Consider the following 22,524-nt stretch of genomic DNA (forward strand, 5'->3'; position numbering starts at 1 on the left):
ATTTATAGGAACATAGGAGCAGGAGTAGGCCATTCAGCCCATCGAGCTTGCCCCATATCCCCTTATGTCATTGGTATTTAGAAATCTGTCAATTTCTGCTTTAAACATACTCAATGACTGAGCTTCCACAGCCCTCTGGAGTAGAAAATTCCAAAGATTCACAACCCTCTGAGTAAAGAAATTTCTCCTCATCTCTGTCCTAAGTGGCAGATTGTGTCCCCTGGTCCTAGACTCCCCAACCAGGGGAAACATCTTAGCTGCATCTACTCTGTCTATCCCTTTAAGTATTTTGTAGGTTTCAATGAGATCACCTCTCATTCTTCGAAACTCCAGAGGATACAGGCCCAGGTTCCCCAATCGCTCTCCATAGGACTGTCCCACCATCCCAGGAACAAGTCTGGTGAATTTTCGTTGCACTCCCTCTATGGCAATAATATTCTTCCTGAGGTAAGGGGACCAAAACTGCACGCAGTACTCCAGGTGCAGTTTAACAGAGGTTCTATAAAATTGAAGCAAGACTTCACGACTCCTGTACTCAAATCCTCTTGTGATAAAGGCTAACATACCATTAGCCTTCTTAATTGCTTGCTGCACCTGCATGTTAGCTTTCAGTGACTTATTGACAAGAACACCCAGGTCCCTTTGTACATCTACACTTTCTAATCGCTTACCATTTAAGAAATACTCTGCACATCTATTCCTCCTACCAAAGCGGATAACCTCACATTTTTCCACATTATATTCCATCTGTCACACTCACTAAGTCTTTCCAAATCCCCTTGAAGCCGCTTTGCATCTTCCTCACAACACACATTCCCACATAGTTCTGTGTCATCCACAAACTTGGAAATATTACATTTGGTCCCCACATCCAAATCATTGATAGATATTGTGAACAGCTGGGGCCCAAGCACTGATCCCTGCGGTACCCCACTAGTCACAGCCTGCCAACGCGAGAATGACCCATTTATTCCTACTCTCTGCTTTCTGCCCGTTAACCAATCCTTAATTCATGCCAGTATATTACCTCCAATCCCATGTGCTTTAATTTTGCTAATCAATCTCCTGTGGGGGACTTTATCAAAAGCCTTCTGAAAATCCAAGTATACAACGTCCACCAACTCCCCTTTATCAATTCTGTTCATAACATCCTCAAAAAACTCCAACAGGTTCATCAAACATGATTTCCCATTCATAAATAAATTTATACTGTATGAGAAGAGAGTGCAGATTGGTTGGCTCTGATTGGTAGAGGCGTTGCCGTGGAGAATGCACCAGTTTACAGTGACTGACAGTTAACTGTCAAGCTTTGTTTGAAATTTAAACCAGGCAGCTTGACTCTGATTAGTCAAGGCATTGCCCTGAGGAATGAACCAGCGAATGGCTGTCACTTATTTTGTTTAGCTGAAACAGGCGCAATGTGTGTACATGCTCTTTCTGTCTGCAAAGAACAGGGCCCTGTGTATTAATATATGTAGCTTCCAGTACGTGCAAATGCGCCATACTGCAAGCCCAACTGACAATCTTAGATTGGTTGTCAGCATAATTCTTAGCGCACTGACAATTATTTAACAAATGTTGTCCAATTGCGGAATCACATCTAATGTGGGACACTGTGTTTTGAGTTTTGCAAGCACAGGCTGCTTGGGTACGGCCCTTACCTTGCCCGTTGCGAACTGCAGAAGGGACATGTTGTTTGATACGATCTGCCAGTCTTCGGGACATACAGCCTGTATACCTAGCATCACACTGGCATTGAAATTCATATATCACATTACTCATTTGCGTGATAGGCAGAACGCCTTTTTGGCTTGATGGTAGCATTCTGTTAGAGGCGAACACCATATGCGTTGCTACTGGATAGTAGCAGCGTGAAACAGCTAGCTTCACCTTTGTTAAAATTTTTGGATATATTACCCTTTCAGGGTAATCTGAGTTAGACTGGGCGCTTTTCAGGGCCTAAAATGACAGCCTTAGGCCCATTCATAAGTTTGCACGATATACAGCGAGAAATGATCTGATCAGGGTAGCCACTGTCACGTAGGATGCTTTTGATTCGCCCTATTTCAGCATCAAGCTTGTATGGTGAGCAAATGGTTCGGGCCCTATTTACGAGGTTGCCGATAAGGCCAAACTTACAGCCTGTGGGACTGGAAGAATCCCAATGTGTGTATACTGTGGTAGAGAACCCCTTAGCAGATTTCTCAACTAGTACGTCAAGGAAAGGGAGCTCATTTGACTGCTCCATTTCAAATGTAAATTTCAGCACAGGATGGAGCCCATTAAAATGTGTAAGGAAATTATTACATGCAGCTGCGGATTCAAATATAGCAAATGTATCATCTACATATTAGAAATATGCAAGAAGTAGGAGGTTAGGTGTCATTCACTTGAAGACACGTTTTTCATGGAACCCAACCAATCAGCACTTTCTCCTCATACAGTATAAATTTGTTGTTTTCCCTTACATTGGTATTCTTGTGTATTGTCCTGATGAGTGCAAGATGAAAATCTTCGACAAAATGCCTCTGTTTTCAGCAATACGTATTTCATTTCATTCAATTCTAGGAAATAAAATCATGAAAATTCCACACAAGAAAATTGCAACCTACCAACTTTAATGACATTCTGGCATTTTATTCCATTATTGAGCTTGTGAGAGCAAAAATACTGCAAGATAAATAGAAGGAACCTTGAAATGTCCTTCATCGAATAAAATTATGTTACAAAATTCAAGAATTTAAATACCGCCTTCTTTGTGTGCAGGCAGGGCATTTGAAGTTTATTCTATCATTAATTACCACAGAATTTTTGATCACTTCTTAAAAAAAGATTTTTGTACTATAATTGGTGTGGGTCAACTCAAAAAATAAATGCAAATTTCACATCCTTCAGAGAAAGGAGATTTTCATCCAGGGAGTACACAACAGAATCAGCATTTAATTCCAAGACAATAATTTTGGCATTCTATGGCTGGAGTTTGTTCTCAGCCCGACACTGGGCTCTATGGCAAGGGCGGGCCGGAGAATCAGAGCGGCAGTGGCCACCATTGAACCCGACGTTGGGATTGCCGGGGGTCGGCCTTCCGGCCCAGAGGCCAAGTAAGGGCCTCTTCCCGCTGGGATCTTACCAGTGGCGGGGTGGACCTCCGCTACCTGGAGAGGACACCTTGGAAAATGAGGCGCCCTCCCGGTGGGCTTGGTTGGGGGGGGTCCCTCCTTCGTGGGCAATTCGTGGCCACAGTAACCCCGGAGACTCCACTCACCTAGACCAAACGCCCACCCTCCCACCCCCTTGCTGGGGCTTTCCGGACCAGCCGTGGTGACCCCGCCTCATCTACCTTGGGTCTGAGGTTCCAACGCTGGGCCAGGGTCTGAGGCCTCCGCAATACCGGCAGGGGCCACTGAACTTAATGGCGCTGCCGATGCTGTTGAGCTGCTGGCCCTGTGATTGGGGGTGTTTAAAGGGATGGGGGATCTCACTTCCTCAAATTTGACCCCGAAAGACTGAAGGATCGCTCCGGGAGTCAGAAAAAATGCAGAGGCAGGGTTTCCCCGTCTTTTCGGCCCAGCGTCAGAAGCCCCACCTCCTGCATAAAATCCAAACCTATATATTTTATCATTTTGTATTAATAGATGGATTTTTAATGTCAGTGCACTGAGGCGGTATCTGGGGCAGAGTGTGGAGTTGGGGTGGAGTATGGAGCAGAGTCTGGACTGAGTCTGGAGTAGTTTCTGGAGTCTGGGGCATCGTCTTGAGTCTGGGCAAAATCTGGAGTCTGGGGCGGGGGGTTTGTTTTCACTGGAGTTTAGAAGAGTGAGGGAAGACTTGATTGCAGTTTATAAGATCCTGAACGGTCTACACAAGGTGAATGTGGAGAGGATGTTTCCTCTTGTGGGTGAGTCCAGAACTAGGGGACACTGTTTCAAAATTAGGGGTCGCCCTTTTAGGACAGAGATGATGAGAAATTCTTTCTCTCAGAGGTTGCGCGACTTTGGAACACTGCCTCAAAAGGTGGTGGAGGCGGGGTCATTGAATATTTTTAAGGCGGAGGGAATCAAGGTGGTAGATGGGAGTGTGGAATTTGAAACACAAACAGATCAGCCATGATCTTACTGAATGGCGGAGCAGGCTCAAGGGCCGAATGGCCTACGACTGCTCCTGATTCGTATGTTTGTATGTACTGAGAAAGGATCTGGGGTGCACTTGGAGAATCTCTCATTCTTTGAATATCATCCAGGCTAAGGAGATTAAAACCTTCACCAATTAATGTGCATATTAAAAAAAAAGGTGAATGAGCTAAAATTATGGTGCTTGCAACTAACTGCAGAAAAAACTTCAAATGTGCTTTCTGAATGGACACAAAAGAAAAGGGCGACACAGTGGTTAGCACCGCAGCCTCACAGCTCCAGCCACCTGGGTTTGGTCCTGGGTACTGCCTGTGCGGAGTTTGCAAGTTCTCCATGTGACCTCGTGGGTTCCCTCCGGGTGCTCCAGTTTTCTCCCACATGCCACAGACTTGCGGGTTGATAGGTAAATTGGCCATTGTAAAAATAAAATTGCCCCTAGTGTAGGTAGGTGGTAGGGGATGTGAGAGGGAAAATGGGATTAATGCAGGATTAGTATAAATGGGTGGTTGATGGTCAGCACAGACTCGGTGGGCCGAAGGGCCTGTTTCGGTGCTGTATCTCTCTATGACTCTAAAGTTCACATGCACTCTTTGAAATGGACGAGTCACTCATGACCATGGCTGTAAAGGAGTTTTAAGGGTGGCGCAGTGGTTAGCACCACAGCCTCACAACTCCAGTGACCTGGGTTCAGTTCTGGGTATTACCGGTGTGGAGTTTGCAAGTTCTCCCTGTGAGCATGTGGGTTTCTGCCAGGTGCTCCAGTTTTCTCCCACAGCCAAAGACTTGCAGGTTGATAGGTAAATTGGCCATTGTAAATTGCCCCTAGTGTAGATAGATGGTAGGAGAATTGTGGGGATGTGGTAAGCAATATGGGATTAATGTAGGATTTGTATAAATGGGTGGTTGATGGTCAGCACAGACTCAGTGGGCCGAAGGGCCTGTTTCAGTGCTGTATGACTCTATGAAAAGTTGGCCGCATTCTTGAATTTTGAATCTAATCTCTCATATGGGTCAATTTTTTCCCTTATACCTCTGTGATGTGTGCTGGTACATTTTTCTACATTAAAGGCACAAATTGTTTTCATAATAGGCTAGAATTTACTATGAAAGTAACAGTGAAGCTAACAGTGCTCACATTATTTCGTTTAGCCATAACGCAGGATTAGCAGCACGCTATAGACAGAACTAAGCAATCACACAACTAAAAGATCAAATCAAAGGTCTGCAGTCCTGCCACATCCAGTCCTGAATGGTGCAGACAATCAAGTAACTGATGGGAGGAGAAGACCCCATGATTATTCCCCATCCTCAATGATAGCAGAGCCCAACACTTAAGTGCAAAAGACAAGGCTGAAGCAGTTGTAACCATCTTCAGTCAAATGGATTATTCATCTCAGTCTCCTCCTGAGCTTCCCACCATCACAGATGCCAGTCTCAGGTAATTCGACTCAATCCATGTGATATAAAGAAATGGCTGAGCGCGCTGTATACAGCAAAGACTATGCGCCCTGACAACATCCGGGATGTAATACTGAAGACTTGCACTCCAGAACTAGTCGAGCTTCTAGCCAAGCTGTTCTAGCATAGCTACAACACTGGCATCTACCCGACAAAGTGGAAAATTGCCCAGGTGTGTCCTGTCCACAAAAAGCAGGGCAAATAAAATCCTGAAAATTATCGCCCCATCATCCTACTGTCAATCATTAGCAAAGTGATGGAAGGTGTCGTCAACAGTGCTATCAAACAGTACTTACTCAGCAATAACCTGCACAGCAATGCTCGGTTTGAGTTCCTGATCTTATTACAAACTTTTTAAAATTTATTTGTGAGATGTGGGCGCCACTGGCTAGGCCAGCATTTGATGTCCATCCCTGATTGCCCTTGAACTGAATGGCTTGCTGGGCTATTTCAGAGGGCATTTAAGGGTCAACCACATTGCTGTGGGTCTGGAGTCACATGTAAGCGAGACCAGGTAAGGGAAGCAGATTTCAGTAAAGGACATTAGTGAACCAGATGGGTTTTTACAATAATCGACAATGGTTTCATGGTCACCATTAGACTAGCTTTTAATTCCAGATTTATTAATTGAATTCAAACTTCACCATCTTCTGTGGTGGGATTCCAACCCATGTCTCTGGGCTCTGGATTACTAGTCCAGTGACATTAGCACTACGCTGCCGCCTCCCCATGGACTAAAGAGCTGAAAGGTGAGGTGAGAGTGACTGCCCTTAACTATAATTCACTATTTGGCAAAATGTAGCATCTAGGAGTCCTAGTAAAGTCGAAGTCAATGGAAATCGGGGGAAGACTTCATTGGCTGGAATCATACCAAGCGCAAAGGAAAATGGTTATGGTTGCTGGACGCCAATCATTTCAGCCACAGGACATCACTGCAGGAGTTCTTCAGGGCAGTGTCCTAGGCTCAACCATCTTGAGCTGCTTCATCAATGATATTCCCTCTATCATAAAGTCAGATGTGGGATGTTCGCTGATGATTTCACGGTATTCAGTTCTATTTGCAACTGCTCAGATGCAGCCTGTGCCCACATGCAGCACAACCTGGACAATATTCAGGCTTGGGATGATAAGTAGTAAGTAACATTAGCGCCACACATGTGCCAGGCAATGACCACCTCCAAAGAGTTTAACCGCCACCCCTCATCATTCAACGGTATTACCATAGTCAAATCCCTCAACATCCTGGGGGTCACCATTGACCAGAAACTTAACTGCACCAGTTACATAAATATTGCGGCTACAACAGCAGGTCAGAGACTGGGTATGCTGTGATGAGTGACTCACCTCCTGATTCTCCAAAGTCTTTCCAACATTTACAAGGCACAAGTCTGGAGTGTGATAGAATACTCTCCAGTTGCCTAGATGAGTGAAGCTCCAACAACACTCAAGAAGCGCAACACAATCCAGGACAAAACAGTCCACTTGATTGGCACTCCATTCACTACTTTAAACATTCACTCCTTCTACCACCAGTGCACTATCTACAAGGTGCACTGCAGGAACTTGCCTTCTTTGGCAGCACATCTCACCCACAACCTCTATCGCCTAGAAGGACAAGAGCAGCAGGCACATGAGAACACCACCAGCCTCCAAGCTCCAAGTCACAAATCATCCTTGATTGGAAAAATATCTCTGTTTTGATGGTTGTTGGGCCAAAAGCCTGGAACTTCCTACCTAAAAGCGCTGTGGGAGTATCTTCACTACATGGACTGCAGTGGTTCACCACCACCTTTTCCAGGACAATTAAGGATGACCTTCTGAGCAACGCCTTTATCTCATGAATGAATTTAAAAAATGCTCACAGTGGATTGCAACTTCCAACGAACGCACAAAAATCTGAAAGTTGCCTTTCTATCAGCTTTGCAAGAACAGCATCTCACTGCCTGGCTCACCATTCAAATACATTGAACGGTGTGATGTTCAACGGTACAAAGACTAAACTCGCCATGAAACGTTATGGCTTGCCCATTCCAGTCTGAAAATTGATTTAATCATGTGCTAAGTCTTAATTGTTTCCAATCTCTCTGGCACTGAAATTTAATTTTTACAAATGTGGCATCTCATTTCTTTAGCTTTTAATTGTTGTTGGAGACTCAAAAAATATATTATTTTTTTCAACACACCATTAACATATTGTTTGCCTTTGCTCCGTGACCTTTTGGTCAGCTATGTGGCCTGGTCCAATCTGCACCTTCTCCTTTGTTATCTCTTGCCCAACCCCCACCTCACTTGTTTATAATCTGTGACTTTTCTAATATTTGTCAGTTCCGAAGAAGGGTCACTGACCCGAAACGTTAACTCTGCTTCTCTTTCCACAGATGCTGCCAGACCTGCTGAGTGAATCCAGCATTTCTTGTTTTTGTTTCAGATTTCCAGCATCCGCAGTATTTTGCTTTTATATTATTTTTTCTTGTCTCCTTTACCTCTTGCCAAGATCAATCTTTCTTTCCCTCTTTTTTTTCCCACTTTCTGTACCTGATTTGGCATTTAATTCACTATTCTAATTTACACTTTCTGGTTCAGACTCTATGCTGCTCATAAATAATTCTTCAAACAAGTTATGGAATACACAACTGCTTGCCCTGTTCACAGATGCCCTGTGGAGGGCGCTGCACCATTTGAATCTCTAATTTAAAGTAACTTCCAGTGAAAAAGCTCAAGGAAAGTGTATGAACAAGGGAAAAACTAACAAAGGCCTCTCACAGTAAAGTTTGAGCCTTCATAGACAATTTTTGTGAATTTAGCTTTATTTTATATTTCATTGTTTAACAGCACTTTGCTGTTTCCTCTAAGCCACTCGACATACGCACCAGTATTCAAATGTGTTGAATGCTCTGGAAAAAGCTACTTACTTGTGCAGTCACCCTCTAATGTACATTCTACATACACAACACTTACTGGAATGCTAAACATGTTTAATGAGCAGTCACTAATTATTGGAGAGCAGCAAAAATTCATAGCTGATACAGAATCATCCTTGGAACATCAGTTGGACTTAAACAGGCAACATTTTATTTTAAGAGATTTTGTTTTGAATTGTTCATATATGGAAATAACCACTATAAAGGATTTTCTGCCACCAATAATTTTGGTATGTGGCCTCTATTGCATGCATAATTTGTTTCTGTGGGCTATTTCTAGGTTCTTCTCTGAAAGAAATTCCAATACATTCTTAATCTTTTTACAAAATATTGCATGGTTTGAAAATACTAATTTATGTTTCTGTGATGTATCAACAGTAATAACTCCACATTCTGGAAGATCTACATTCTTTGAACAGACTTCTGCAATCAATTTCAGTTGTTCACTTTCTTAATTTGAAAACATTCTTTAGTACCAGAAACTAAATGAACAAAGAATGCAAAGTAAAACAGTTTCAAATTTAATTAAATCTTTACCATGAATATTGAATACATTATTTAAAAAGACATGGCATTTGATGCTCCGATCATTTCATTTTCCAGTGTGTAGCTGTAGTCAGATTGGCTGAAAATCCAACGAAAGATGAAAGCTGCAGTGAAGTCACTTTAAAAATGTGCCTGATTTTTTTTTGTCAACAATGTTTAAATGCAGACAAAAAACGCATTAATGTAACCTTGAGTTTGTTTAAACTTCTGTTTTTTTTTCCACCTTTAGGTCAAACATTTATTTTTCAGGAGATCAAAACACAAGCAGGTGCTCCTGGGAATAGGACCAGATGGGTTATGCTTTTTGATGATAACAGAGTCACTTCTTACAGATTTTGCACTCAATGATGGACAAACGGCAGCAGCCATTCATTACACTTACCCACAGACTTTATATGGGCTTTTGCACTGGAACTTGTGATGATTAGAAATCTATTTCAGTGCAGCCCCATCTACAGGGGATCTGGGACCTGTGTGAACAGGGAAAGCAACTGTACATCTCCTTAACTAATCACATTGAAGAATCTTTACTGAGTTATGCAAAGTCTGAACCAGGAAGTGTAAGTTAGAATAGTTAATTCAACATCAAATCATGTACAGAAAGCAAAATAAAGGGAGAGAAAGAAAGATGCAGTTAAAAGAGACAGAAAGAAAAAGTTTAAAAATTTAAATGTTTCACTTCTTTTAGTCTCTAGCAATAAGGAATGAGTCACCACACTTGGAATAGTTAATTTTCAGTGCCAGAGAGGCTGTTTAGCAGTAATTAAGTCTTATAACGCCATTAAAAAATTACTTGTACTGGAATGGACACGTCCTAAGTTTTTCTGGCGAGTTTTTTGTGTACCTATCACATAAGTATCACAAATTCACACCCAAATTCCATGTGCTTCAATGCAGAGTCGCTCAGCAAGAAACTGTTACAGCAAATCTTGTGGAGGTGCAGGTCAACTCAGACAGCAACTTCCTGATTTCCATGTTTAACTGCGCTTGTGCAGTTGCCAGAAGTTTCTGTCCAATTTACTCTTTCACAACAGTGAGCAACGATAGTCTCACCATTATTTTTACCACAAAATCCAGGCCATTGTGAATTAAGCTGCCAGGACAAAGCAATACTGTACAGTGACTGTGTTTCATAATCTGTATATTCCTTCCCACTTAAGTATACTGCAGTATAAATACAGCCCAGTCACTAACAGGATTAAGTATCTCCAAAATCTTTGAGCAGTTTTCCAAAGTAAGTCTTCTGGATTAATGAGATGCTAGTTAACCTTTGTGTACTTTTTAAAAAGCCTATCCTAAGATTCTACGCAAATTATTTTATCATCAAAAGGATATCGTTTCTATATGCAAAGAGTGCAAAATATAAGTAAATGATCAACTTTTGAGCATTTTCTGAAATAACTTGTTTGTTTATAGAAATGTATCTTTATTAAGGACTGCATAAGTTGGCAAACTCAATGATAATTTGCCCTTTACGGGCCACGCACATCTTGGAAATGCACACACTTAACCATTAATTATCCATCCATGCTTTATAAGTAGAAATTTTATCCTTAAATGCTCTTAAGCAGGAATGTAAACAAATCAGAAAGCTGTTGACAATGAGGAAAACTGTGTAAAAAGGTGTGGACAGGTTGGGGGAGGAAGTACATAGGTGAGAACATGGTAGCAGGTATGGAGGAGTGTTATCCGCTAGAGGGTTTGAAACAAGCAAGTGGCAGTGTGGAAACCTATTCTCCTCAGCCTTCCTTCCCCACAAAGCTGTTGATCCCTTTCCCCCTACAGCCAGCTCGCAATGACCCTCAACAATGCCAGACACTGGCCCCCTGCAATGCTTCAAAGTCCTTTTCCCATTCCCGCAGAATCCTTGGACCTTCTTCTTTGGACGTACAGTACTTTCCGTTTTCATGACCTCCCCAACCCGCACCCCCCACAAATCGCTGGAAGGTGCTTCTGGTGTACCTTGATTCCAAAACTGCCACACATTGCCCAAGCACTCACTCACCCTTCAAATGCTTCCAGATTCTGTCTCCAATTGATTCTAAATCCCAGACCTATGCTTGTGTTCCAGTCACTTTCTTTTCCACTGTTCCTAGAATCTTGGGGCCCTGACCTTGGAACTTCTCTCCAAGTACTGATTGACACTTGGAACCTATCCTAGTACTGCTTAACTCTGAGCTTCCTCTGTCAATGCTTTTGGAACACAGGTCACCCCCAATGCTAATCAGTCGGTCTCCCTGGTATCACTGCTTGGTATAACACCCCTGTTTCTATAAAACCTCCAACGCAATATGAACAATGTCACAGGAGACTGCTAGTATATGATCTGGATTTAAGTGAAAATATTTAAATTTGTTGATTCCACCAAATTGGAGGCTGCATGACAAATTGTGAAGATTATTATGAAAGACTGAAGGAAGACATGGATAGATTGGTAGGATGAATAGGCAGCAGAAGTTGTTCAATGCAGAAAAATGAGACTAAAGAATAGGGAAAGGAAGTACTCCTTAAATGGACTAAAGGAATAATGGGACCTTGATATATAGACACAGGTCAACAAAAGGTGGCAGCAGAAATAGACAGACCAATAAAAAAACTAAATGCAATCCTTGATTTTGTATCTAGAGAGACAGAACACAAAAGTAAGATGATAGTATTATACAAGATCTGTGTTAAGCTGGAGTTGAAGTATTGTGTGTAGTTTTGGGCATCCCATTACATGAAGAATATAAAAGCAATAGAAAAGATACAGGGCAGATACACTAGGACATTACCAGGGAAAAACAATTTTTTTTATTCGTTTGATGGATGTGGGTGTCACTGGCTCGGCCAGCATTTATTGCCAATCCCTAATGACCCTTGAGAAAGTGGTGGTGAGCTGCAGTCCTTGGGGTGTAGGTACACCCACAGTGCTCTAGGAAGGAGTTCCAGAATCTTGACCCAGCGACAGTGAAGGAACAGCGATATAGTCCCAAGTAAGGATGGTGTATGGCTTGGACAGGAACTTGCAGGTGATGGTGTTCCCATGCATCTGCTGCCCTTGTCCTTCTAGGTGGTACAGGTCATGGGTTTGGAAGATGCTGTTGAAGCAGTCTTGGTGAGTTGCTGCTGTGCATCTTGTAGATGGTACACACTGCTGTCACTTTGCATCGGTGGTGGAGGGAGTGAATATTGAAGGTGGTAGATGGGGTGTCAATCAAGTGGGCTGCTTTGTCCTGGGTGGTATCTAGTTTCTTGAGTGTTGTTGGAGCTGCACCCATCCAGGCAAGTGGAGAGTATTCCATCAACTCCTGACTTGTGCCTTGTAGACAGGCATAAGTCAGGAGGTGAGTTACTCGCCGCAGAATTTCCAGCCTCTGACCTGCTCTTGTAGCCACAGTATTTATATGGCTGCTTCAGTTCAGTTTCTGGTCAATGGTGACCACCCCCTCCCCACCCCCCCAGGATGTTGATAGTGGGGGATTTAGTGATGGTAATGCCATTGAACGTCAGGGGGAGATGTTCAGATTCTCTCTTGTTTGAGATGGTCATTGCCTGGCACTTGGGTGGCATGAATGTTACTTACCACTTATCAGCCCAAGACTGCATATTGTCCAGATCTTGCTGCATATGGACATGGGCTGCTTCAGCATTTGAGGGGTCACGAATGGTGCTGAACATTGTGCAATCATCAGCGAATATCTCCACTTCTGACCTTATGATGGAGGGAAAGTCATTGATGAAGCAGCTGAAGATGGTTGGGCCGAGGACACTACCCTGAAGAACTCATGCAGTGATATGCTGGGACTGAGATGATTGACCTCCAACAACCACAATCGGCTTCCTTTGTGCTAGGTATGACTCCAACCAGTTGAGAGTTTTCCCCTTGATTCCCATTGACTCCAGTTTTGCTAGGGCTCCTTGATGCCGTACACGGTCAAAAGCTGCCTTGGTGTCAAAGGCTGTCACTCTCAACTCACCTTTGGTGTTCAGCTCTTCTGTCCATGCTTGGACCAAGGCTGTATTGAGCTCAGGTGCTGAGTGGCCCTGCAGAACCCAAACTGAGTGTCAGTGAGCAGGTTATTGCTGAGCAAGTGCTGACAACTCCTTCCACCACTTTGCTAATGATCGGGAGTAGACTGATAGGGCGGTAATTGGCCAGGTTGGATTTGTCCTGCTTTTTGTGCACAGGACATACCTGGGCGATTTTCCACATTGTCGGGTAGATACCAGTGTTGTAGCTGTACTGGAACAGCTTTGCTAGGGGCGCGGCTAGTTCTAAATCACAAGTCTTCGTCAGGGCCCATAGCCTTTGCAGTATCCAGTGCCTTTAGCCGTTTCTTAATATCACGTGGAGTTAATCCAGTTGGCTGAAGACTGACATCTGTGATGCTGGAGACTTCAGGAGGAGGCCGAGATGGATCATCCACTCGGCAATTCTCGCTGAAGATGGACGCAAATGCTTCAGCCTTGTCTTTTCCCTGATGTGCGCGGCTCCCCCATCGTTGAGGATGGAGATGTTTGTGGAGCTTCCTCCTCCAGTTAGTTGTTTAATTGTCCATCACTATTCACAACTGATGTGGCAGGACTGCAGAGCTTAGATCTGATCCGTTGGTTGTGGGATTGCTTAGCCCTGTCTATTGCATGCTGCTTCCACTGTTTGGCATGCAAGTAGTCCTATGTTGTAGCTTCACCAGGCTGATACCTAATTTTTAGATATGCCTGGTGCTGCTTCTGGCATGCCGTCCTGCAGTCTTCATTGAACCAGGGTTCGTCTCCCGGCTTGATGGTAATGGTAGAGTGGGGGATTTACTGGGCCGTGAGGTTACAGATTGTGGTTGAATTCAATTCTGCTGCTGCTCATGGCCCACAGAGCCTCATGGATGCCCAGTTTTGCATTGCTAGATCTGTTCGAAATCCATCCCATTTAGCACTGTGGTACTGCCACACAACATGATGGTGGGTACCCTCAGTGTGAAGATGGGACTTGATCTCCATGAGGACTTTGCTGTGATTACTCCTACAAATACTGACATGGACTGATGCATCTGTGAGAGGTAGATTGCTGATGATGAGGTCAAGTAGGTTTTTCCCTCTTGTTGGTTCCCTCACCACCTGCCACAGATCCAGTCTAACAGCTATGTCCTTTAGGAATCGGCCAGTAGTGGTGTTACCAAGCCTCCACCCAGAGTACATTTTGTGCCCCTGCTATCCTCAGTGCTTCTTCCAATTGGTGCTCAACATGGAGAAGCACTGATTCATCAGCTGAGGTGGTAATCAGCAGGAGGTTTCCTTGCCCATGTTTGACCTGATGCCATGAGACTTCTTTGGGTCCAGAGACAATGTTGAGGACTCCCAGGGCAACTCTCTCCCGACTGTATACCACTGTGCCACCACCTCGAGTGCCAGTGGGACAGGACATATCCAGGGTTGGCTATGGTGGTGTCTGGGACATTGTCTGCAAAGTATGATTCTGCGAGTGTGATTATGTCAGGCTGTTCCTTAACTAGTCTGTGGGACAGTTCCCCCAATTTTGGCACAAGACCCCAGCTGTTAGTAAGGAGGACTTTGCAGGGTTGACAGGGCTGGGTTTGCCATTGTCATTGCTGGTGCCTAGGTTACAACTAAGTGGCTTGCTAGGTTATTTCAGAGGGCAGTTAAGAGTCACCCACATTGCTGTGAGTCTGGAGACACATGTAGGCCAGACCAGATAAGGACGGCAGATTTCCTTCTCTCAAGGACATCAGTGAACCAGATGGGTTCTAATAACAATCGACAATAGTTTTATGATCACCACTAGACTAGCTTTATAATTCCAGATTAATTAATTGAATTCAAGTTCCACCATCTGTCGTGGTGGGATTCGAACCATGTCCCCAGAGTGGGGCTCTGGATTACTAGTCTAGCAACATTACTACTACACCACCGCCTCCCCCACATTATAGTTATGAAGGGAGATATAATGTTACATTTTTTGTGAAACTAGATTTTCAAAAATTACAGGTTAATCTGATAGAGATCTTCAAGATTATGAAGGGTTATGATGAGGTAAATAGTGAAAAATTGTTTCTACTGTTCAGTGTGACAATAACAAGAGAACTGAAATTTAACATCCACCACAGAAAGAATTAAAGGGAAGGTTAGAAAAATGTCTTTACAGAATGTGTAGAAAGTTGAATTTTTTGTCACAAACCACTGTTGAAGCATGGCTCATAAATTCTTTGATTAGCTATTTGAAAAAGAGGAACATTAGAAAGGTGTGGGGAGCAACCAGGGAAGTACAATTAGAGTAAGTGGTTCATGTGGTGCAAAACACCAGTACAGACTTTATGGGAAGAAGGCTCTGTTTCTGTGCTGTAACAATCTAAATTAAGATTTCACAAAACTGCAATATTCCCCAGCAAATTCTTCTACGTGCAGCCCCAGATGAAAGCTGTTGCCAACCTTGGAATACCTGATTTTAAAACAAGGTGACTCCTGACAATGCAGCCAAACACCAACATCACCAGTGCATTCCCAGCTGCGCACATGCGCAGAACGGTTTCTTCCTGCCAGTGTGGTGCTGCGCATGTGCAGCGTACGTCAGCACCCAGCTCGCCAGAACTAATTCACGCATGTGCTCTAAAACATCATTGCATGCTGGAACGGGGCCGCTTCACTGCCCCTACCCCACCCCACCCCCCGGCTCGGTCCAGGCCTCACCACTCCCCCCCCCCCCCCCCCTCGGCCAATTGTTCCCTGCTGTGCTGCCCAAAGAAGCAGTGGGGAACAAGCCGCCGAAGCTCAAGGCAGGGAGCAAGCGGTTGAGGTTGCGGGGGGAAGGGGTGATGCCTGGACCGAGCGGCCGGTGGTGGGGCGGGGGGGAAGGTGAAGTGGGGTGCAAGCGGCTGAGGGGAAGGGGGAAGCGGCAAGGCCAGGAGCGAGCGGGAGGGAGTGGTGAAGAGAAGTGCGGTGGCAATAGGGAGAGGGGTACTGTTGGGGACAGGATGGAGGCGGCGAACGCAGCCATTGAGGGGAGTTAGGTTTAATTTGTTTTTTGTGATAAATTGAGCAGCGCCATCTTTCTTACTGGCAGCTGCCTTGACGTCACAGACATTTCAGTGGATGAGGCTGCATTTGCGCATGTGCCAGTACTGCACCACCTAGCGGTTGCGTTGTCAGCAAACACAGCCATTTTAAAATGCAGTGGCATCTAGCAATATCATGCAAATACCAAATTCATGTTAGAACAAAAATTTGTGGTGCAAATGGAGCTCATGATTTATGATTTAACAACTGCTTTACATGGATTCACAAAAGTAAGCGTAATTAGTGGTTCGTTACCTCCAGTTGATTGTCAATATTCAGAATGAGAGCCCACATATCCGCACGCAATCCTGTGGGACAGCCCTGTCGAATGTATTGCTGAGCTGCAGCACTGTCTTGTTCAGACAAAACTACAGGCAAACAAAAGAAAAGTTTTGCATGACAAACTGAACTAACATCAATATTTTCTAATGAAAAGAGACGCAAAGGAAGTACAAGTAACTGGAATAAGGCTGGCTGTGACCACATTTGCTTGAAACACATCTTTTATACCCACAGTATAGTTAGAATGGAATATCTACTGGTTGTTCCATGTGCATTACCCTTCAAATAATATCTGTAAACATTCTTATTGTATGTTTTTTAATTCATGAATTAGGTTATTCAACCACTTGCACCTTTATGCAACTCTTGAAGGTGATATATACAGGTTTCATGAAATAATTTTTGAATTGGTCCAGAAGCAGAGCAAACAGCTTAAAAAATGTTGCATAAATTGTTTTTTAAACAAATCCGTGAAGTACATTTCTATTCTACTTGTGGTTTCTATAACAATGAAAACTGTTGTTGCTTTAATATGTCCTACACCATGCAGATGGTTTAGTTTTCACATATGTTGTGAACAGAGTGCAACCAGAGGGAACTGTAACAAGGACAGGTGCTTCTCAAACGTGACCCTTATGGCTGCTGGGAGCATATAAAGGCTTAAATAGTAGCACCATTCCAATATGTGTGTCAATATTTCCCACAGACAAATACACACTCCAACAACCCTGATTCAGCAACTCAATTTGGATGCATGCTGATAAGGACATAGTTTCAGGAAGTATCATTCGGAAACAAGAGGAGTGGTGCGCAAAATAACATTTTGTGTAGACTTAATACAGACCGTCAAAGTGAAATTGCAGCATGCATCATGTTTCTGGCATAAACGTAAAGCTCTGGCTTCAGGGGTAGCAACCCTTCATATGTTGCTGCAGTTATGGCCTTGTGGCAGATCGACAGTTCAGCCATGTCTGTCCAGTGCCATGGAGCATTAACTATTGCATTAAATCCACTGATTGAAATGGTTTTGGATTCAGTCCAAGGGCAAAAAAGTGTTTTTATTCCTACACCCTGCCAAACAGGTTTACAATGTTTCAACACTAGGTTTGGTCCATCACTGAAGATGTGGGTTATGTACAAAGACAAATGCTGACCTGTAGCAGTATTTAATTTTATTCCAACAGTCAGAAATATAACTAGACATTAATATCATGTATTATAACTAGTCAAGTACCTATATGTGATACATTTACAATGAGAAAATGAGGCACCTTAAGATTAAAACAGTAGTTAATTCCACACTAGGGGCAGTATTTCATGAGTGGCGCAGCGTTTCTGACGGTGGATCCAGAAGTTGGTGGCACTTCCATTTCTGCCCTTTTCCCCGGTTTGCACACAATTATAAATGTAAATTAAAGGGCTGACAGTGGGCACACAGGAGACATGTGCGATCATACGGCGGAGATGGACTTTCTTTGGTGGAACCAGCCATCATTCTTCAAAACATCATGAATGCCACGGCTACAAATCATTCAGCGTTGCAAGCCTGAAGGATCAGCAGCCTTGGTATTTTTGAAGCATCTACTTAGAAGACCCATTAAAATAGCTGATCATTTATTTTCTGGTTCTTCCTTCATGATTTCCCCCACCCCAGCACCAACTCCACTTCATATTTTTGTTTTTGTTCCAGGAACACCATAACCATGGCAACCTGCAAGCAGTGTTCCACTCCACAGTTCAGTGTCGCCTCCCTGCAGGCTCTCCTCCAAGCTGTCAGGGAAAGGCGGGAGGTCCTCTTCCCTGCAGATGGTCTCAAAAGACACACTTGCCTGACCAAGACGGTCTGGATGGAGGTGGCGGAGGAGGTCTCAAACCGTGGGGTAACATGCTGGACCTGGGGTCGGTGTCGGAAATGCATCAATGACTTGCTCAGATCAGCAAGGGTAAGAGAGGTTGCGAAGCTAATGTAATTTTTTTCTCCTTGGCTCCATGTGTTTAAAACAGTGGGCAGACAAGGCATGCATTCAAATGTGTGATCAGCCTTGGTGCCATACACCAAATGATTGTGCAGAATGTTGACATCTGGCTTTTTTATGTGCTTAGATGTATTTTGCAAAAGTCACTCCAGAATGAGTGATATCTATGCATGTGTACAATGGGTGTGATGCATCTTTTGACATGTCATTAAATCTGCACTGTTTCCTGCAGCATAAACACATTCATAACCAGCGTGAGCAGGCAAAGACAGGTGGAGGAGTCCCAGACATCAATTACTGACACCAGCTGAGGAGCAGGCAGCAGAGATTGCAAGAGAGGAGGAAGGCACAGCCGTTGCAGACGGTGAGACAGGATTCTAAAGACGTAAGGATGAAGCATCAACTTTAGTCTTGCAGCCATATGTTAACACAAGACGAACGTGTGTGAAAGAGCTGCCTCATATTCTGATGCTGCAAAATGTGCCTCTGTTTGTTTATCCACTGCAGGTGCCTGCACTCAAGCGACAGAACGTCGCAAGGCCCAAGATTCCTCCTCTGGAGAGAATGCTGCCAATGCCCCAGAGGGTGCACTGTCACCTGCCTCTTCTTCAATCTCCACCGGCACATCCACACAGTCCGCAGGGGTTTGGAGATTAGAAGAAAGGTCACAGTCCAGTGGGCAAGACACATCCCAGCAGCTGAGAGAGCAAGTGCCAGATGAGTTTCCTGACAATCACAGGACTGCTGCGGACCAGGCCCCTGCTCAGCCCCATACTGATGATGATTCTTTGTTTGTTACTACAAGAAGTTTATTGGATGTGCAGCAAACCCATGTGGGAAAGATGTCGGAGATGCCTGAGGTCATGCGCCGCTTTGTGAGTGCCATGGAGGAGTCCATGCAAGCCATGACGTCTGCTATGTCCCAGGGATGTGAGCGTATGGTTTCCTCAATCGAGAGTTCGGCGAGCTCCGTGGCGAGTCTGGTTGAACACTTGTGCCACATGCATTCTGACCTGCACACCATCACTCTAGCCACGGGCTCTATGCAGCAGAGTCTAAGCGAGAGGGGGACAAGGAACTTGGACCTCCCTCAGGCTGCCCCTTCCCCTCAGGTGGACAGGCAGGTGCCATTGTGCATCTCGATGGAGGACGAGCACTTGCCAGCTGCCCTGGGGTCTTACTCTCAGGACAACCCCAGGGTAAGTGGCATCTCGTCCTCTCCCCCCGAACATTGATCACCTTACCTCCAGCAGGCGAACACAGAAGCAGGTAGTTTTCAATGAAGTTTATAGCAGACAGGCATTAAGTACATCTCCACTGCAGGTTCAAGTGTTGCTGTTAAAAGAGGCCTGCTGTTAGATTACAGCCATGATTCAGATTACAGGGGTATATGAACATTTGTGGAGGTTTAACTTTTTTCCTTCAAGCTTTAATTTAGCAAATGTTTCACTCTTGGCTGAAACATGCAAAGATAAGATTCTCTCTGATGTCCCTTGTATTTCTTTCCATGGCCCTAACATCCATAAAATTTTCATTAGCATTACTATCCTCTTCCTCAGGCTCTTCATAGTCATCCTCATCTGAGGAGGACTTCTGTTCCTCCGCATGTAAAATTTGTCTGCATTGAATTGCATGGCTGTGCAATGCACAGGGGTCAATGATTACTCCTGAGGCCCTCTATGGCGTGTACTGAAGAGCACCTCCTGACCAGTCACGGCAGCAGAAGTGCATTTTCAGGATGCCAATGGTATCTTCAATGATGGGTCTGGTGGATGCGTGAGCAGCACTGTATCGCTCTTCAGCTGTGCTTTGGGGATGTTGCATTAGTGTCATTAACCATGTCACCCAGGACCCAGCCGTAAACTTGGGCTGAAGCTTCAAAAATTCCTGTTAGCTGTGAGTTCCGTAAAATGAATGAGTCGTGATAGCTCCCTGGGAAACGAGCGCAGACCTGCTGATTCGTCTCCTGTGGTCACAAACCAGTTTAACATATAAAGAGTGGAAACCTTTGCAATTGACAAATGCAGCAGGCTACTGCCAGGGCCACATGAGAGCAGTTGATCACCTTTTGCACTCTAGGGAAATGAACGATGGCGTCAAAGGCTGCTGACCTTGCTGTCTGGCTATCCTTGTCTATGGGGAAATAGATGAAATTATTGGCACGATGGAATAGGCATAGGTTACCTTTTTGATGCAACTATGTGTCACAGCTTGTGAGATGCCACATATGTTGCCCATTGATCCCTGGAAGGCACTGCTAGCAAATAAATTGAGTGCAGCAGTAACCTTGAGGGCAACAGGCATGAGATTCCCACCAAAACCATGCAGCTGAAGATCATTCTGAATGATCCTACAAATTTCAGTGACCATCTGATGTGACATCCTCAGGCGTCTCTGCCATTGCCTCTCTGACATCTGAAGGTAATTTGTCATTGTCCTGAGGAAGCGATGGTGTGCCAGCGCCCGCCTTCGATAATGTGGCTGGCATCATTCTGAGCAGCCTCACCCTCTTGTGCTGCCTGCTGCTGCCATTGCGGCATCATTTGCTGAGCAGCATGAGCCCTCCTCAATCGCGTCCTCTGCTCTTCTACCCGTGGTAGGAGTCAAAATGGGTGTATGAGACCCATGTCTTTGCAGCTATGCAACTGTTAAAATGGGAAGAGCATTCTAAATCAGCCTTCTTTTTCCAGTTACCTTAACCTTGGAAGTAATGAACAGATAGCTTTTATGCACCCTAAACTGCACCCAGCAGGAAATCCCAACCACAATCATTGATCGCCTCCCAATCGATTTGCAATCCTTGAGTGGCCACATGCTTTGTAGTATCCTTCATCAGAATGGCGCATGTGAAATTCCAGGCAAGTTTCCCCACCTTCCAACCTCCTCCTGCCACCTTCCAACCTGCACCCATCACCCTTGACCCACACAATGTTACCTTAAACCTTCCCTGTCACCATTGTAGCTCCCCCCATTACCTTGAAACAGATCATTATCAACTTATTCTTGCCATCTCTTCCCCTGTTCCTACACCCGTGACCATCCAAATGCCAGCTCTCCCCCTTGATCCTCCTGAAATCCACCCTGATACATTTGCAGAGTCCTGTTCCCCTCCCTATGATGCTATTGAATATCCAACCCTAAGTCTCAACCTTCCCCCCATGAAAGCCAACTGCCCCCTGCCAACCAGTACCCTGATTCCGCCCCTCAGGACCCCAACATGGACTGCACTCACCCCTTCCTTTAGACCCCTGAGGACCATCAGTTTACTGTTATGCTCAAAACAAATCCCCCCTACCATCTCCAGCTAACTTCAGAATCAATAACAACTAGTACACACACTGGACTCTGCACTCCTCCCTCCCCTGCACCTCCAGCCACCCGAGACCCCACCCTGTCTCTTGCCTGGCTACCCTCTCCTGCATCTCCATGAACCTGACAAGCCCATCCTGTGTCTTACCCACCCGCCATGCCTTCCCCGCCATCCCCTGAGAAGAATCGTCCTTGCTGTTGCTGAGCCAGGAGCCAAACATACATTCCAATGTTGACTGACGTCAGGCACAACTGCACAAAGCCAACTTGTGTACACCACCTTTAAATGAAGGTGAAGCGGGAGCCAGGGCAATAACGTTCGCCACTAACTTAATCTGGCAGGTAAGAATTAATTTGAAATAATTGTAGTGTAATGAGTATTGATGCTATGGAAATGAATGCAAAGCTGCAAACTGCCACCATGCGGGGTGAACCCCGGACCACCGCAAACACGCAGCTGACTTAATTGCTAACAAAAACCCACTATCGGGAACCCAAAATATCAACTCACACCTAATTAAGTCACCCCACCCACCACCAAAGCAGCTCTTGCAGAGCCCGTAAAACTCCCCCTTATGTAGTAATGGATGGGTGGTACAGAAATCATCAGAAGTTACAAAGGGCAGGTTTAGTACCTGCTGCTTCTACCTTTAGATAATTCAGTGCATGTGATTTGAGTCCGATGGTTTTTTTCTTGTCTCCCTCTCCCATAGGCTAAATATTTGATATTAGCAGAGACCCACAAACATTTGCGATCAAATTAGTATACGTAACCAATTCCATCATCTCATCCACCCCTCCCATGCCATCCCCTCCCTCCCACTCTTCCCATGCCATCGCCATCCCCATCCCATG

General features: G+C 44.7%; 1 protein-coding gene across 4 annotated transcripts in view; it reads right to left on the bottom strand.

Annotated features, from left to right (window-relative positions):
• The window catches only part of tbc1d19 (TBC1 domain family, member 19), a 225,189-nt gene that overhangs the window by 101,301 nt on the left and 101,364 nt on the right, over nucleotides 1-22,524 (bottom strand). For all 4 annotated transcript variants that reach the window (XM_068009631.1, XM_068009553.1, XM_068009711.1 and 1 more), the window contains exon 11: nucleotides 16,358-16,470. In XM_068009631.1, the coding sequence (XP_067865732.1) occupies nucleotides 16,358-16,470 (113 nt within the window). The remainder of the gene's footprint in view (nucleotides 1-16,357; nucleotides 16,471-22,524) is intronic.

Source organism: Heterodontus francisci, chromosome 1, assembly GCF_036365525.1.
Source record: "Heterodontus francisci isolate sHetFra1 chromosome 1, sHetFra1.hap1, whole genome shotgun sequence".
Lineage (NCBI taxonomy): Eukaryota > Metazoa > Chordata > Chondrichthyes > Heterodontiformes > Heterodontidae > Heterodontus > Heterodontus francisci.